This window comes from Abrus precatorius, unplaced genomic scaffold (genome assembly GCF_003935025.1).
Source record: "Abrus precatorius isolate BTA unplaced genomic scaffold, Abrus_2018 Scaffold10, whole genome shotgun sequence".
NCBI classification, from domain to species: Eukaryota; Viridiplantae; Streptophyta; class Magnoliopsida; order Fabales; family Fabaceae; genus Abrus; species Abrus precatorius.
The window spans coordinates 8598371-8615780 of record NW_020874292.1 but is presented as its reverse complement, the minus strand read 5'-3'; the positions used below and the strand labels follow the sequence as shown (position 1 = coordinate 8615780).

Sequence of the window (17410 nt, the reverse complement as noted above, 5' to 3'; positions counted from 1 at the left end):
GTGTTTGATCAACAAGGTCAAAATACAAAAATTTTACATTAATATCAAAATCGTTATTGATGACTTTGTTCTTGAAACTTTAGTCCTCTTTGATACAGGTGCTGATTCAAATTGTATTTTAGAAGGATTAATTCCTACAAAATATTTTGAAAAAACTTCTGAAAAACTCAGCACTGCTAGTGGTTCGAAGCTTAAAATTAATTACAAACTTTTTAAAGCTGTGATTGAAAATCAAGGACTCAAGATTGAAACAAACTTGCTCCTTGTAAAAAATTTAAAAAATGAAGTTATTTTGAGAACACCTTTTATAAAAGCACTCTTTCCTCTACAAATTTCGAAAGATAAAAACATTTTTAGTTTCTATATATTATATTAATTTTGGTTGTATTTCCTATATTTTAAAAGTCTTTTTTTTTTAATTTTAAAAATTTTGGTTTTGGTCTCCACTAAGTAATATACCCAAACATATACTTCACAAGTGACAATCATTTGGACTAACATCTAACATACTGAATGGACCCAAATCTCGATAAAATATAATTATAAAAACTAAAACAAACACCATAAAATTGTAACGACAAAAATCTAAACTTGTAAAATTATGAAGATCAAACATTAATTTTTTTTATAATATAAAGAATAAACCAAAATTAAAATAAATTGTAAGAGTTAAAAAAATTTAACTATATAATAAATTAGCCAAAATTTGTTATAAGACGGATTCATCCAAAGTAGAAATAAAATGCTGTACAGGTTAAGTTAGTAAACAATTTACACTTCGTAATTAAAATATAAAAAAATAAGTGTAATATAAATAAAGATTTAGACAAACTAATGCATCGATTATTAAATAATTTGGTCTAGACAAATTTTGTACGTAAGGTATGCCCTTGATCACACACGCAGACACTATACAATTCTCTTAATTAAATCTATATTTTAGTCTAGCATTGTTGGCGTTGATAATTTGGGTTTTATAGAACTTTTATTTTGATAAGTTAACGTCATTTATTTTAATCTACATTTTAAATTCTCAAATTCCACCTTTTTTTTTTCCTTTTCTGTATGCTTCTCATGATTTATACAAAGTTACAGTTGAGTATAATTAAAGTACATGCTATCACAATCAATTTGGAAGAGGAAGATTATGGACAATAGGTGAATTCTTTGAAGCTTTATTTACATTTCAATCTTTTCTTGTAAAAGAGATGATGATAATTAAAAAACGCATATTGAAGATATTAGAATGACTTTAAGAACTAATGACAAGGGCAAAAAAAAAAAGATAATAAATGAAGACTTAAAATAAATAGTTGTTGTCTTATTTAAAAGTGAGTTTAATTTAGAATTGACAGAGATTAAAATAGTCAATTACATATGCTTATAAAACTTAAACATCAATGAATTTCATTAAGATTTAATTTTTATATTTTTTTAGTTATTTTAATATTAATTATTACTTATATTAAGTTTTTATTTAAGATAAAAATTTGTTATTTTAATTAGTTTATTTGAATTTAGGTTTATTAATACAAGAAGTCTATTAGAGTTTGTGTTAGTATGATTTACAAGCACTATACATATATAACTTCTTGTAAATATACTTTTAATTAGTTTTGAATATAATTTGATATTGAACAATTGTCTGACTCTAGGTTTTTGAGTGAGTCAAATTTTTTTTATCTTATCAAAAAGTCAAAACTCTTATAATGATTGTTTCTTGACTTATAAATTTTGTGATTATGATGTCATTTTTTATCTCTATTTTATTTTCAGTTTATTAATATTTTTTTATTTTAATTCCTTTATGCACCCTAATAATTTTATTTTTATTATGAAATTTAATTTAAAATCATTTAGTTTGGCAACACAGATTATAATTATTGTCAATTAGTATCAAGAGCTTTAGTTATAATTAGATTGAAAAGTTATTATTCACAATTACTAATTACTATTCAACCAGTATTATGGACTGTTCATATAATGCTCATTAAAAAAAATATTACAAAAAAAATAATATGAGTTAACATATTATTTTATAATTTTATTTTACTATAATCATAAAAAAAATTTATATTTTAATTTTTTATATTATTATATTTTATTTATTTATTTTTATAAAATTATCTTAATAACAACAAATGTTCAATAAATATTTTTAAAGTCATAATAGAATCACAAAAAATAATAAATTAAATTTATTAAGTAATTTGTTATCAAATTATCAAAATATTTAAAATAGTTTATTTAAATAAAATTTAATATTATTATCATAAAAATTATATGGAGATGATATGTAATGTTATCAAATTCATAAAAAAAAGTAATTTACGAACTTAACAAAAATTAATAAATATTTAAAAATTTAAAATTTGACTTATTTTAATTTATTATAATTTAATTTTAAATTAAAATTATTTGATTAAACAAAATTAATAAAAACTATTTTTTAAAATATATTTTTAAATAAAATAATTTAATAAAAATAACAAACAAACTTTTATTAAAAATAAAAAATATTTATTAATTATTATATAAAAATATGTTTATTTATTTATTTTTATAAAATTATTTTAAAAAAAATTACGTGTTCAATAAATTTTTAAAATTATAGTAGAAATACAAAATTGACAATAAAAAATAATGGTAACTAACTTTATTAAGTCAATTATTATAAAAATACTTAAAATAATTTATTTAAATAAAATTTAATGTGTTAAAAATAAATAAATATAATATTATTATCATAAAAATTGTAGACATATGATAATTAATATTATAAAATTTTTTAAATAGAAAAGTAATTTATAAACTTAAACAAAAATTAATGAATATTTATAAATTTAAATTTTGGTTGATTTTAAGTTAATAGATTCTTTTATTTTTAAAATATATATTTTTATTAGTTTTAAATAAAATAATTAATAAAAATGATACTGGTTTTAAGAAAGCCTTCTGTACTATATAATAGGTTGAGCGAGGGGACTTGTGTTCGCCAAATTGACTCCTGCAGCAACACTTGCATCAGAAGTTTAGGATTTGCAGCATGAGTCACCGAGGAATGGGCCGCGACGACGACGAGGAGGAGCAGGTTGCCGACTTCGACGAGGAAGTGGAGGAGGAGGAAGAGGATAATAAAGGACGCTGGACGCAGTGGCCGCAGGAAGCGGAGGTCTGGTTTCATCGACGATGATGTCGAGGAGGTTGACGAGGACGAGGAGGAAGAGGATGACGATGATGAGGATTTCAATGGCCGAGGTGGTCGCAGGCGTCAGTATAAGAAGGTTTCTGCTTCCAATTTTTTCGAGGATGAGGCTGGGGTCGATAGTGATGAAGAGGAGGAAGGCGAAGATGGTGCGTTTTTCACTTTTCTTATTGTTTTCTATAATTTTAGAGGCAAATTCAGATTGTATGGATTAGTTTGTTTTTCTCTATCTCTGCCCTTCAACATGTCTATTATTAATGTATATGAGGCTCTCAGCTACTTTGTGGTAAAATACATCAGTTATTTATGTAGATATGTTAACAACTGTTGAAACATGCAGACTTCATTGTTGAGGGTGGAGCTGATCTACCCCAAGATGATGGTAGAAGGATGCATAGTAGCCGTATGCTGCCACATCACCAAGAAGATCATGAAGATCTCGAAGCTATGGCCAGAAGCATCCAGGAAAGATATAGAAGACGGCTAACAGATTATGATGAAGAAACTACTGATGTTGAACAACAAGCTCTTTTGCCATCTGTGAGAGATCCAAAGCTGTGGATGGTCAAATGTGCGCTATGATCCAAAGCTGTGGATATAGAAGCATGCCATATTAATATTCTTTGGTTTATTTTCACTAGATTGGTCGTGAGCGAGAAACAGCTGTTTGCCTCATGCAAAAGTACATAGATAAGGGGTCTGAATTGCAAATCAGATCAGCTATTGCTCTTGATCATCTAAAAAATTATATATATGTGGACGCAGATAAAGAGGCCCATGTTAGAGAGGTATTGTCATGTCTGTTGTAATAAATAATACAAATCTTTATGGATAGAATTGTGATTTTTTTATATATATTTTGCATTTGTTTTCAGGCTTGCAAAGGTCAGCGCAATATATTTGGCCAAACAATAACGCTTGTTCCTATCAGAGAAATGACTGATATTCTGTCAGTTGAAAGCAAAGTTATCGATCTTGCCAGTGTTGCTCACTTACATGTATTTGGTTATGCTAACTTCAGCATCATAAAGAAACAACCTACTTTTGTAGGTCCAAAGCAAAGCTATTGATATTGCCAGATATACATGGGTCAGGATGAAGAGAGATATATGTTTTTGGTTATGCCAACTTCACCCCCTGATCCTGCTGAGGTTCGAGACTCTGAATGCACTACTAGAATGCGGCTGGGTCGACATGAAGAGAGAGAGAGAGAGAGAGAGAGAGGCGTATGAAGTTTACCCATAATGTTTGTGATGTAGTCCTAGGAAGTGGTGAAATTGTAAGATATGAACACTTGAATGTATTAAACCTTTGAATTTTCAGTTATATCTCTTTGTCATACTCATCTGTGCTGTTTCTGCTGGCTTATTTCAGATTGTCGATGAATTGAAATTTACAGTTTCACATGTGGTAAAACCTGTTGAAAGGGGTATTGCAAAGATAAACAAAACCTTTCACCAGATATCAGAAAATGTGAAACGCCATGATGAGGAGCGGAGGAGAAACACCAAGTCAAGGATGATAGTTACCTTGTTCCCCTGCGTTCATGGAACACGGAATTTTCTGATGTTCATGATAGTCTTGTGGAAGGAAGTGCAAGTGATGGGGATTTGCCCTGCGGAAAGAGCCAATCCAAAGCGTCAACATCCAGGATGAGAAGATAGCATTTTAACAATTTAACAACCTTTGGTGTTGCACATACGAGTTAGAAAAATACCAGTAGATTGTGACGTGAAATTGTAATCCAAATGGACTTTGTTTGGTGAGCGGTATAAAAAATTGTATAAATTATCTTCCTCCATCAGCAAATGAAAGAGACACTCGCCGGTAAATGGCTGACATCAATTCCCGCGGTTATATCAAGTGTGAGACTGACGAATTTCGTCTAATGTTTGTTGCAAATTCATGAACAAAAACCTGTACAGGTTAAGTTAATAAACAATTTACACTTCGTAATTAAAATATAAAAAATAAGTGTACTATAAATAAAGATTTAGAAAAACTAATGCATTGATTATTAAATAAATTGATCTAGACAAATTTTATACGCAACGTATGCTCCTGATCACTCGCAGACATATGATTCTTTTAATTAAATCCATATTTTAGTCTGAGTATTGTTGGCGTTGATAATTTGGGTTTTATAAAACTTCTATTTTGATATGAAAACGTCATATATTGTAATTTACATTTAAAATTTTTGTTGGAAAGATTAATTTTGGCTATTATTGCCCGACCGAAAGAAAGTTCGTCACAATTGTATCAAGGAAAGCAAAGCGTGTACTGATTTGATGTTTCCATCGCCAAACACTCATACTGTGCATGATTTTTCAAATGAATTTGTGGCAGTGGCAGATTTAATGGTTCTTTTTTAACTATGACTTATGATTGGATATTTGAATCTTACCACAATAAATTTGTGGATTAAATAACAACACAGCAACAAGATACATGTATCATGTATACAGTTTAGAATTTCTTCTTACAAAAAATAAAAAATCTCAAATTCCACCCTTTTTTCTTTTCTTTTTTTTGGTATGCTTCTAATGATTTATACAAAGTTTCAGTTGATTATAATTAAAGTATTATTATCATGGAAGAGAATTATATCACAATCAATTTGGAAGAGAAAGATTCTGAAAAATAAGTTAATTCTTCTGCTTCAATGATTTTTGAAACTTTATTTACACTTCAATCTTTTCTTGCAAAAGAGGAATCTTAGTGTCCAAAGAATCTGTGCTTTCGTCACAGCTTTTCTCTTCATCTCCTTTGATTTGTCCATACATTAGTGTATAATACCCCATTCCAATTATAGTTGCTCCAATCACACTGCACATTTTTTATTTTGTAAATAAAAATAACATTATATACGAGATATGAACATATCAAGAGAACCAAAATTTGCAGGAATAATAATTACTCCAAAAAATATGATATACGAAAAATCTATTTATGATCAACAAGTGAAACAGAATCTAAGTACCTTCCATAATGAAGACTGTTGGGAAAGAAGCAAACTCCAAAAGTAGTGGCAAAGGCAATACCAAAGGGTTTGAAAAGTGTCACATAAAGTGGACCCTTCATTCGACTGAACCAAACTTGAATACTGGGACGAATCACACCCCCAATTAATGCCTACAGTGTTACATATTTCTAATCAGCATATGTATGTTTTGCCATTATTTGATCATAAGAATTTTTTTAATATTTGTCTAGAAGTATATAATAAAAACTTATAGATTATTGATTCATTTATTATATACATTAATCGATATTAAAGAATGTCGATACTTAGTACTTACAGTCATAACAACAAGAATGAGCTCCATGTTACATTTTAACTTCCAAGCATTTGTGTCCCTCTCCACTATACATGAGACCATTGCACTAAGGATAGTCCCAAGTAAGCTATAATAAGAAACCACCTTCATTGGTTCTGGATATTGCTGAACAGTTTCTTTCTAATAGTGTGAATAAAAAGGACAAACTTGAATCACCACAAAGATTCAAAAGGAGAAATTGATTTTAATCATAGGAAGAAATATGAAAAGGGGTTAAAAAAAGGTACTTGAATGAAGTTCCAAATTGCAACTGAGAAGGAAGCTGCAGCAAGCAAAATGCCACCAAGAACCCAAAACTCTGGCGCTGAGGAGAAGACAAAAAGTTGCTTAGTGTGTCGAAGGTGGTGAGAAGAGGGTCTTATTAGTGGTCCTTTGAAAAATTCAACTAGCACTGCTCCCATTATCGATACAATCATACCAATCATTTTGACTAGGGTAGCAGGGCTTCTCAATTTCCACTCTGTCTTCCTGAAAATAACAGTACAAATTAAATACATGGCCAGAGACGGATCTAGAGGAGTAGTTACATGTGGACCCTGCCCCCCCCCCCCCCCCCCCCCCAATTCTGTTAAATGTATATGTAGATTCTGAAATTTTTATATATAAAAATTTTAGAATCTTGTAATTTACTAATATAATTTATGTATGTTAAAATTTATAGTTAAATATATTTTTAGTCTCTGTAAAATAATATTAAAATTATATTTTAGTTTTTGATGAAATTTTATTTATTTTTAACTTTAATATTTAACATAAGTAATAATATTTAGTTCTTAATTAGGAAAATATATATGTTTTTTTTTTATTTTGTAAAGATGAAAAATGAATAAAATTTAATTAAATATTTAATTTTAATTTTAATAATTTTACAGAGAGACTAAAAATAAATTTATTTACTTTTCCCTCATCTCTTGCATGTTTTGTGGATCCCTCCCAACAATACATGAAAAATGGACATGATGGTCAAAATGAAGAAATATAAACAAGGGAATCACTGAAAGTTTTGAGGAACCTGAGAACGAGAGAGATCAGAAAATTAAATGTTGGGATCAAGTGGCCCATGGCACATACAAGTATTGGCGAACTATAGCTTAGACCCAGGAATAAAAAGGTCTGAGTCATGGTTATCCTGCAAAATCCATCGATGTAAAAGAAAGTTACAGATATGAATACTACCATTATTTAGCTATTTACCAACTTCAACACTTGATAGGCCTAGCAAGTAGCAATCAATAGAATCTTGAACTATGAGGCCTACTATGTTTGAAGGACATAAAAATGGGTTACAATTTTGATTCAATTATTATTCGAAGGCCCTCAACAGGGAGAGAAAGAGAGGAGAGAGTATATGTACCCTGTAAAACCAAGGAGCAAAAATCGCATAAACAACGAGAGAGTAAAACGTGGCCTCTCCTTTCTGTACAGAAGAGATGATTTTGAAGATCAGAACCAAAACAAATCCTCCATGCAAACAATTTCACGCAGGTAGCTATAGCTAGGTACAACATATGAACACACAAAAAGAGAAGAAAAGAGGAAGACAGAGACCTGTCCTCTTGGTGTAATAAAAAGGAACAAGGAAACAGTATTATAGTGGCCAGAGCATTTGTATAAACAATGAACACAAATGGGCTCATTCCATTAGTTATTGCAGTTTTTGCAAAAATGGTTAGTTCTATGGCGCACCCTTCCATAATCACCATGACTATGAATGGTAGCACTTCAAACATCATAGTCTTAGCCTCCATTGCTTTTTCCTTCTTTTGCTCTCACTTACAAAGTACTAATATGTTAATGGTGGTATATAAATAGCAATCTCTTCTTTATTATATTTATAGCTTTAGAGAGAAAGAGAGAGAGAGTTTGAGTATATGCTTTGTATCTATGTGTGTGTGTGGCACCCCAATTAATTAGAGCTTGCACAAGCACCACCCACTTCACCCTCTCTTCTTTGGGTTGGAATTGAAGAACTTGTTTATGCTCTAAATATAAAGAAGCAAAGAGAAATGAAAGAGAGTATATGGGGGCCATGCAAGTGTGTCAGTGTAACCCTTCACAAAAAGGGGAAGCTACTTTGGAGGAGAAGTTGCAACTCGGGTGTCCCAAGCTCTTGAACAAGGGACCCAAGATGACGTCTCATGGAGTTTTAAATTATTGCAACTGTTTTCTTTTTTGGGTGTATCTTGACATCTTGTGTACCCGTTCCCTGTTTATTTGTCCACTTTTCTTTTTTGGTCTTAATTTGTCATTTTTTACTTAACCATGGGTTAATGTTGAATACTCTTTGGCATATTATAGCCAATCTTATGAAGTTAATTAACCAAGGTATAATATATGAATAGCCAATAGGTGAAGGCTTTCTAGTATGTTAGCGAATGCATTAGTGGCACACATCTTCTGTGGCCCTACCATTAGAGGATTTTTTTAATTGATATTGATATAACCTACCCATTTGCGTATGATTAAGAAAGACCTAATTAGAATCTGAAGAAAATATTATTCTGTGGAATTTTTGTGTGAATCTTCCCAGTTTGTCAAAATCGAGTTGAATCAAACACAGTGTGTTTTTTTATTTTTTTTTATTTGGTCAACACAAGATCATTATAGACTTATAGTCACTTCTTATGCACTTGTCTTGTTGGTGGGCCTGAAGCCGAATATGTAATCAGGCTGACACAGTCAATAGAATGTTAAAGGAAACTAACAAACTCAGCCCATAGCATAGTTACTGTTGGTCCCTCACAATTTGAAAGGTTGCTGTTGACCAAAAAATAGAAAGGTTGCTATTGACCCAAAAACCAAAAAGAAAGGAAAATTTCTGTTTTAGGAGAGGACTGAATTTATTTTATTTTTATTGAATTTCTCTTCTTCTTTTTTAATTGAAGACAGAAATTTTAGTCTGGAGTAATGGAGGCCCTCACAGAAACATTTTATTCACTATTATCCACAATGTGGTAGCACTAAAGATTTGAATTTTATTTTTTTAAAAGTGGTCAATGAGTATAAAATTGGGTTATTGGGAATGGGAGTTTAAATAAAGAAAATGCATCATATTGCTTATCTACTAACAAGGAACAGATAATATTTATATCATTCGGTCTAAAAAAGAAAAATAAATGCACATAATACTTCGTTTGGAAACAACATACGCAGCGATGAATGGAATAGTATAATGCACTTATAAGTTTCTTCTTGTGCCAAACAAACCATTTATATAACTTTACATGAATGGAATTAGTAGGATGGACTAATAAAATTGACTTTCTTTGCTTCCTCATTGGCCATTGCAAGTTCGAACTTGTTCTCAAATAACCTCAGACTTTTTATTTATTTATTTATTTGAATCAGGAAATTGGCGAATTTCTTACGCTTGATGTAGGAAAGAGAAAAATGGAAAAGATCAAATTGACATTGTTAAAAAATAGGGAGGAATAATGATAATGGTCGGTGTGCTTTTATAAGAAATGTTTTAGTTCGCGTGCCCAATTAATCTCTTATTTGCTAAACTGATATGTTTATGAACCAATCTTATATAATATAAATATTAAAATAAAAAATTTAATTATTTAAAAATTTTAAAAATAAAAACTACAAAAATTAAATTTTATTATTGAATTAGATAATATTTCATATCCAAAATAAATCAAACTTATGTATGTCTGTATAATTTCATTTACGAATTAACTTCTTTCTTGTGTATGTGTGTGTATAATTTCATTTATGAATTAACTTCTTTCTTGTGCTTATATGATTATATATTTATGAAATTACAACACTTCATATTTTTTCACAATTTTGCTCTCAAAGTTACATCTTAACTTTTTTAGAAATACATCTTACTATTTTAATATGTTTCTAAGTTTATTAATTTTAGATTAATTTAAATATGTTTGTCTCATTTTGAATTCAAATTCTAAAACCACTGTCTTTTTAGCATGCTTAGAATATAACTATTTTTTCCCTTTTGAGCTAGTAGATAATTGGATCAATCATGATCTACACACCTAAGCAAACACTCGCTCTTTATTATACTCCCTTCTAATAATGAAGTTCATCCATAATAAAGTCAAAATGATAGGAGCAACATTTATAGCATAATGAAGTTCATCCATACTAAAGTCAAAATGATAAGAGTAACATTTAGGGCATGATGGAAATGGCATCATCAAACTGTCTTCTAAAATGAAAGCCAAAGCACATGAATAACAACTTAGTCAATAAAAAACTACACGATAATTATTACAATTTATGACACTTTTCTTCAATCTCTTGTGCATTTACATATCTTATTCTGAGTAAGAGCAGAGACACCCTTAACAATTGAAACTGCCAATTTGCTGGCAGAATCGTAGCATCCTTTTAAAATGAACTAACACCCTTGTATGTCTTCATGGCTGTTTTCCTTCAAAAGAGGAGTCTGTTTGCCCTTTGATACCAAGCTTCTCACTACAACATCCTCAATGTCTTTGGCTTTACCCCATAATACAGAATAAAACCCAACAACAATCACAGTAGCACCAACTAGACTGCATTTAAAGAAACAAACAATGATTCATGTTGGATGAATTAATAGTGTGTTTGAAAACATATTAGAAAGCCTGTGGATCCAACGAAGAAGTTACAACTAGTATGCTGAAGTACATGTGGATCCATATGTTTTCTAACATGAAACCAAACACACTAATAAACTCAATTGACAATAAAACACAATCTACATGCTACACAACCTACCTTCCAAGATAGAATGGATCCCCAAGGAAGACAACACCTAAAACCACCGATATTACAATTCCTAAGGGCTTGAACATGGAAACAAAAACAGGTCCTGTCTGGTGCAAACACCAAGAAGTAACACCAACTTGGAATGCAGAGCCAAAGACTCCCTGTATATAAATACATAGTTTCAGGGTGAAGCTAATGCAGTAGTTAATAGTGGTACTTTAATGTGGTCAGCTTATATTTTTTTATTACCGAGTATAATACTGCAAGCAACCTTAGCCTAGGTTCCAAGCTCCAAGCACTGATGTCTCTTACCACAACCAAACAGGTCACGGCAGATAGAATCATCACAAAGAAAAAATAAAAGAAGACAACAATAAACTCTGCTGGATATTTCTTAAGAATAGAAGCCTGAAACATAATAGATTATAAATTATAATTAACAAATTATAGAGAACTTGCACCACAGGAGTAGAAATCAAAAATTATGAAAGCTCTATTACTACTATGACAAATTCACCTGTACAATAATATATGCTGAAGCCATTACACAATCAACTGCAAAAAATAATCCTCCTAGTATCCAATTAGAATCTTGTGAGGAAAGTGGCTGCTGAGATGAGGTTGCCGATGAAATTCCCATCAAAAGTGCAGGGCCCTGGTACAAAGTCACAATGAATGCACCAGCAATTGATACTATCGTTCCCAATGATTTAGCTAGGCTGCTAAATTTTCTCCAATCTAATTGTTCCATTCTGCAACCAGAAAGTGGGATTAGTTTAGATAGACCTTTAGCAGTAAATGAATGGATAGAGAGAACAAGTATGTCATCTTTTGCTCTATAATTACATAAAGTTCATAGTTGGTGAGCCTTTTATATGAAACACACACACACAAACAATACAAAAGCTTTCAAAACCCAGAGGGGTTACTTTAAATTTAAAAAAAAATGTAAAATATTCCAATTCATCAGCCCAACTAAATTCATTATGCGATCTTGATATATGTTTATACAACTGCAGAATCACAATGTTATTGTGTTGGCATCAGGTGCCCAAACCGTAGTTTACAAATACATGGTACAGGTACAGGTGCGTGGTTCGTGTAGGTATGAAGTTCATCACATTTTACATTATAAGACATCCTTTAACAAGAACTGGTGCCTGGTATGTGGTACGATAAATTCAGTATGCGGCATGCAGTGTCATTGAGAGAGTTTGGTAACTATGGTCCAAACTCCAAAATGGGATAATTTCATTTTCAAGACAAGATTAGATTAACTGTCAATCTATAGTTGTATCATTTTTATGAAAATAAAGACAACAACATAATCTCATAGACATATCTACCCTATAGGTATAACTTTCAGTGTTTGATTAAACATTTAAGACTAATTTAAACCTCAATCTTTATGAATGTCAACAATTAGCCCATGGTGTGTAATTTTTTCGTTCATTGACCACACAAGATATGTATCGATGATACCCTTGTATATCTTACTTCATCTTATAGTGAGATTAATACAGTGTTTTCACTTCATTCCGAATATTGCAGATTGTTGTTATTACTATTTGATTGTTGTTTCTATCATGTATCAACTTAATCTTATGCATTGAGATTTTTTAAGTAATGCCAGAATTATGGGTCAAGTTCAAATGTCTTCACAATTGATGTTGTTTAGATGTGTTGGTTAACAAAAGTGGTAGCAAGAGAACTCAGACCAAATCAGTTTAACATTATAATGGGCTCAATACAAAACTTGTCTCGAGATTATCGTTTTTAATTAGGTAAAATCTCTTCAAAGTGAAACAACATAATTAATTTGACTTCATTGCAAAGCCAGATAACAGGCAAATGATGGAGAGTTTTATATTTTATTTGCCAGCTATCCATTACAAATTACAGTATATGCATCAACTGAACCGTAAGAACTCATAAGAGTAAAAACAGATGGGGAAATATTAGTGTGATAAGGAACTACTGTATAGCTGTCACTCAAGATCGATTGTAATTTAACATGAACGATTACAGAAGAAAAGCCACCATAAGGATGGAGTTATCATTCGATATTCATTAACAAAATGCACCACAGAATAAAAGTCATCATAAGGCATGGAGTTATTATTCATTAACGTAATACTATCTGTTAAGCACCTAATTTACCCAACTTTTAGACCAAAACTAGAAGGTTCCATAAGCCCAAATTTCCTTTGTATTCATCACTATATAGGATGAGGGCCACCAGCAAGAGTGCAATGTCAGTAGGATAGTTCTAGGTCAGCTGGAACAACAATTTTGCTGAGGGGAACATCTTTTTTTCAAATAAAGCTAGAAATGAAATTCCGAGACTGCAAACACTTAATAGTTAGTTTTATGTACCTCACCATATATGAAATCCATAATAGTTGTGCTAAGTGTATTAATGAAGTTATAATTAATGCAGAACATACTTAATAAAGAAAGGCATTAGCAACAACAAAAAGGACATGGGAACAACCTAAAAATAACAGCAAGTACGAAAGTAAAACCAGGTACAAGGTTGAGCATGGCTGTGCTGAGCGTCGCTGAGCCATAGTAAATCCCAGCATAGCCAAAAACCTGCGCCAAATAACTGAAAACAAACTAAAAAAAAAAAAACACATTTCCGGTATTAGAATCCACAATTACACAGAGTCCACCATAAAAAAATTGGAAATTTATGAGCAAAATTGCCCAAAAGCCTTTGAATTTGTATTATATGTAAAAGGAAGAATTTTGGAACTTGCCCAAGTAGTCCTAGTAAGAAGAATCCACAGAGGGTAGAAAGGGTGATTGGAGGACGTTGAAATCTGCCAAGAATTGTATCGTACAACCCAATTATGGAATCACTGATAGGGGGTGATCAAGTTCTAAACTTTAAAGAGAAAAGGTAATAAAGTTATGCACCTACCTGTGGTGAAGGAAGGAAGTAGGAAGAAGGAGGAGAGCAGCAATTGCGTTGGAATAGAAGATTAAGATGAAATTGTTCATTCCTTCAGCCATGGCTTGTTTGCTCAATATGATTAATCCAACTTGAGCAAACTCCGCCATTATCATTCCCACAAAAGGAAGTGTCAAGTTCCCCATTTCAGTTCAGTAGTGTGTCAATTATCACATGCCACTCATCCCCACTCTTCATGTTTCCATCTTCTTATTGTTCCCCACACATTATTTTCAATATTTTATAGCAGGGATGGTGAATCACTAGAGACCTATTTAACTTGTTATAGCAGGTTTCCTATGTTTTCTTTTATTAATTTTCAGTCCTCTGCATGTTGAAATTTTAATTTTGTTAAGATTGTAATAAGGGCAGTGCTCATTTGCTCTAAACTTTGCCGTCTCCTAATGCCTGTCTCATCCTCGATTGTCTTTTATCATCGGCCTTATTTATATATATATATATATATATATATATATATATATATATATATATTAATTTTGTTGTTTCTATGTGCATATAATAATTTTTCTACTTTTTTAAAAATAAATATTAAATAAAAAATTATGTATCGTTATTATCTTAAAATTTTTAAAAATAATAATTAAGAAGATTTGTAAGCATACAAGATAAAAAATTTTAAAACTATTTATTACAGGACTTAAATTCAAGGTTATACAAAAATAATTTTCACCAATTAATCTTCATGTTTGTTAGTAAATATAAATTTTTTAAATATTGTTTATTAATTAAAATTAAATTTTGATTTTTATAAAATATTTAATATTAGTATAAATGATCGAAATAAATTTTTTATTTTTAATTAAAAAACAACACTAAAAACACATCTGACAGTGTATTTCAATTTGTCGTCACTCCTTTATCATTCTTTCCTTTTTTTTCCTCTCTGCCTATCTCTCCTTATTTTGTTAAAAAAAATGGTGATAGTTCATTTACAAATATCATGTCTCTTATCATCGTCATATTAATGACTCATGTGTAACATCCTTAACAAGAACACCAGCGAAAGCCAACGCTCTTCTAAAGATAAAAGCTTCTCAAATGTAAGACTAGCCACTTGTTTAAATCTTGGTTGGATAAATTAGAAAAACTTACTTCCAAGAAGCTCTATTTGTAAGTAGTCCAGTGAACATGGTGAAACGGAGGTTTCCTTTGTATGCTATAGATCAACAGGTCTACAAACTGAAAGTGAGTTTAAATAATTATTTATTTAAATACTATTCAATATTTTTTTTAAATGGATGATTTATATTATAAATTTAACAATAAAAGCTAAAAATAATTTCTTTTAATAAGTAATGTCAAAAAATTTATTACCGTAAACTGAAATCCAAGAAGCAAGTGCTGGTTGGAGGGTTATAGAGGAAATGCTTTGCTAAATGGTGTGACAAATCACAAAGCACTTAGCAATAGGAACCTTAATGCAATTTAAGAAAATTAAATTTCGTAACCTATTTTGCAGGTAGCATGTAATGAATCTCATTCATTCAATAAAAATTATTATATCCAACGGTTGACCACTCACTTTATGCGCCGCCATATTTATACTACCCTTGTTGAATAGTCAACACATAATTCCACCAACCATTTTCCCAAGTTAGCCATAATTATATTTAAATCTTGTTTTTAGTTTTAAGTTTATTATGTATATGATTTGCATGTAAAAATAAGAAAAGTGCGAATAATTTTTAAAAAATGTTAACACGCAAAAAAATTAATATATAAAATTAGAGATACATATGTAATTTTTAATACAATGAGCCACGATTCTATGCAAAAAGTATATATCATACATACTGTGATTACATTTTTTACTGCCACTAAAGATAGATAATAATAATTACATATTTAGTAACATTGCATTTTGTTGAAAACACACTTTAAAATTATTTTATAATGCTTATTTTTCGTTAAAACAGTGTATCTTTATTTCAAGTTAGGTATCAAAATAAAAAAATATGATTACGTAGAATTAAGATAATATCAAATTATGCAAACACTCAATAATACTACATATTTCTGTACATGTTTTTGGATTAATTTTTACTCAAATTTGTATATTAGATTGCTTTGTTGTCTTCCATTGTTTTACTTAATTTTAAAAGCCTCTTACAACATAAATTTTTAATTAATTTTTTATACTTTTATTTTTTGAAAAAATAAGCTGATACTTACTAATACTTTTTTGAAGATTCTATTCCGCCATTCTCTTCTTCGGCGAATACGATGCCAAGTTATTAGACCCTCATAAGTCATAATCATAATCTTTCTTAGACCCAAAAGATATTTTTAAATTGCATTCATTCACTTCAGAAAACCATAAGTTGACACGCCTCAAATCTTTCAATTGATTTAGACCCATGGAATATATTTATACTCACTCGCTTATTTTCATAAGAAGAAAATAATTAAATTATTAAAATTAATAAAAAGTAGTTATATATTATAAATTATAGTATGTTTGAAAATATTTATAATAATAAATGATAATTTGATAATTAATATATTAAATGAATAAATTTATTAATTTGTACGAAGAATGAGTGAATATTATATGGATTTAAACTTTACGATAAATAAAATATAAAAGTAATTAAAAATTAATTCATGCTATAATATATTTTTATTTTTTCGCAAAAAATGGTGATAATACCTTCCAAGATATAGATAGTCCCCAATAAACGTAATACCCATGATCACTGCAAAGACTATTTCAAGTGGCTTAAACACTGCTGCATACACAGGGCCTTTCTTTCCCATGAACAATAATACTTCGTAATGATACACTGAAAACTGCATTGATTCAGAAGCAGATCAAGTTAATTCGAATACAAAGCAAGAACAATAATGGTGGTATAGGTCATATTCTTACTCAGCATTCAATAGCTATCAATTGCACATTAAATCCTAGAGTCAAAGCTTTTGCTTCCTTTTCCTGAAATCAATGAAGCCGGAACAGATGATATAGAGAGACTATTATGCTGCAAATGAGCATCATCACAAGTTCTGCAGGGTACTGCCTGATTACCTATGTCTAGAACTATGAAAGTAAGTAAAAGCAAAATTAATATTTTAAAACATGAAAAATGCTATTAATACACTCTTTTAATATATATATATATTTTTTAATTCAAATACACTTTTTCATTCCTAATTGAATTTTTTTTA

The 17410-nt window shown here is 30.0% G+C and overlaps 2 protein-coding genes and 1 long non-coding RNA gene across 3 annotated transcripts; 1 reads left to right on the top strand and 2 right to left on the bottom strand.

Annotated features, from left to right (window-relative positions):
• Positions 1-3852: 3852 nt before the first annotated feature.
• LOC113853036 lies at positions 3853-4114 on the top strand. Its single transcript, XR_003502480.1, has 2 exons — positions 3853-3993; positions 4081-4114. It is a non-coding gene; the product is annotated as an uncharacterized LOC113853036 (long non-coding RNA).
• Positions 4115-5780: 1666 nt separating this feature from the next.
• On the bottom strand, positions 5781-8294 carry LOC113850884 (WAT1-related protein At1g70260). The gene is made up of 7 exons (XM_027481409.1): positions 8095-8294; positions 7901-7963; positions 7559-7675; positions 6774-7014; positions 6508-6666; positions 6189-6340; positions 5781-6034 (listed from the first exon to the last, which is right to left on the bottom strand). Exons 1-7 carry the CDS (start codon positions 8292-8294, stop codon positions 5890-5892), a joined length of 1077 nt encoding a protein of 358 aa, XP_027337210.1. The 3' UTR covers positions 5781-5889.
• A 2344-nt stretch (positions 8295-10638) lies between these two features.
• LOC113846329 (WAT1-related protein At3g28050-like) lies at positions 10639-14438 on the bottom strand. The gene is made up of 7 exons (XM_027474445.1): positions 14195-14438; positions 14031-14093; positions 13763-13876; positions 11786-12020; positions 11518-11676; positions 11278-11429; positions 10639-11072 (listed from the first exon to the last, which is right to left on the bottom strand). The coding sequence occupies exons 1-7, from the start codon at positions 14368-14370 to the stop codon at positions 10916-10918; spliced, it is 1056 nt and encodes a 351-aa protein (XP_027330246.1). The 5' UTR covers positions 14371-14438; the 3' UTR covers positions 10639-10915.
• Positions 14439-17410: the final 2972 nt, after the last annotated feature.

Coding starts and splice junctions, on each gene's coding strand:
- LOC113850884 (XM_027481409.1), bottom strand. CDS start 8,294: ATGGAGGCTAAGACTATGATGTTTGAAGTGCTACCATTCATAGTCATG. Junction 7,015..7,558: donor CTGATCTCTCTCGTTCTCAG/GTTCCTCAAAAC, acceptor TGTTATTTTCAG/GAAGACAGAGTGGAAATTGA. Junction 6,035..6,188: donor AACAGTCTTCATTATGGAAG/GTACTTAGATTC, acceptor AAAAATGTGCAG/TGTGATTGGAGCAACTATAA.
- LOC113846329 (XM_027474445.1), bottom strand. CDS start 14,370: ATGGGGAACTTGACACTTCCTTTTGTGGGAATGATAATGGCGGAGTTT. Junction 11,430..11,517: donor TGCTTGCAGTATTATACTCG/GTAATAAAAAAA, acceptor ATTTATATACAG/GGAGTCTTTGGCTCTGCATT. Junction 11,073..11,277: donor GATCCATTCTATCTTGGAAG/GTAGGTTGTGTA, acceptor CTTTAAATGCAG/TCTAGTTGGTGCTACTGTGA.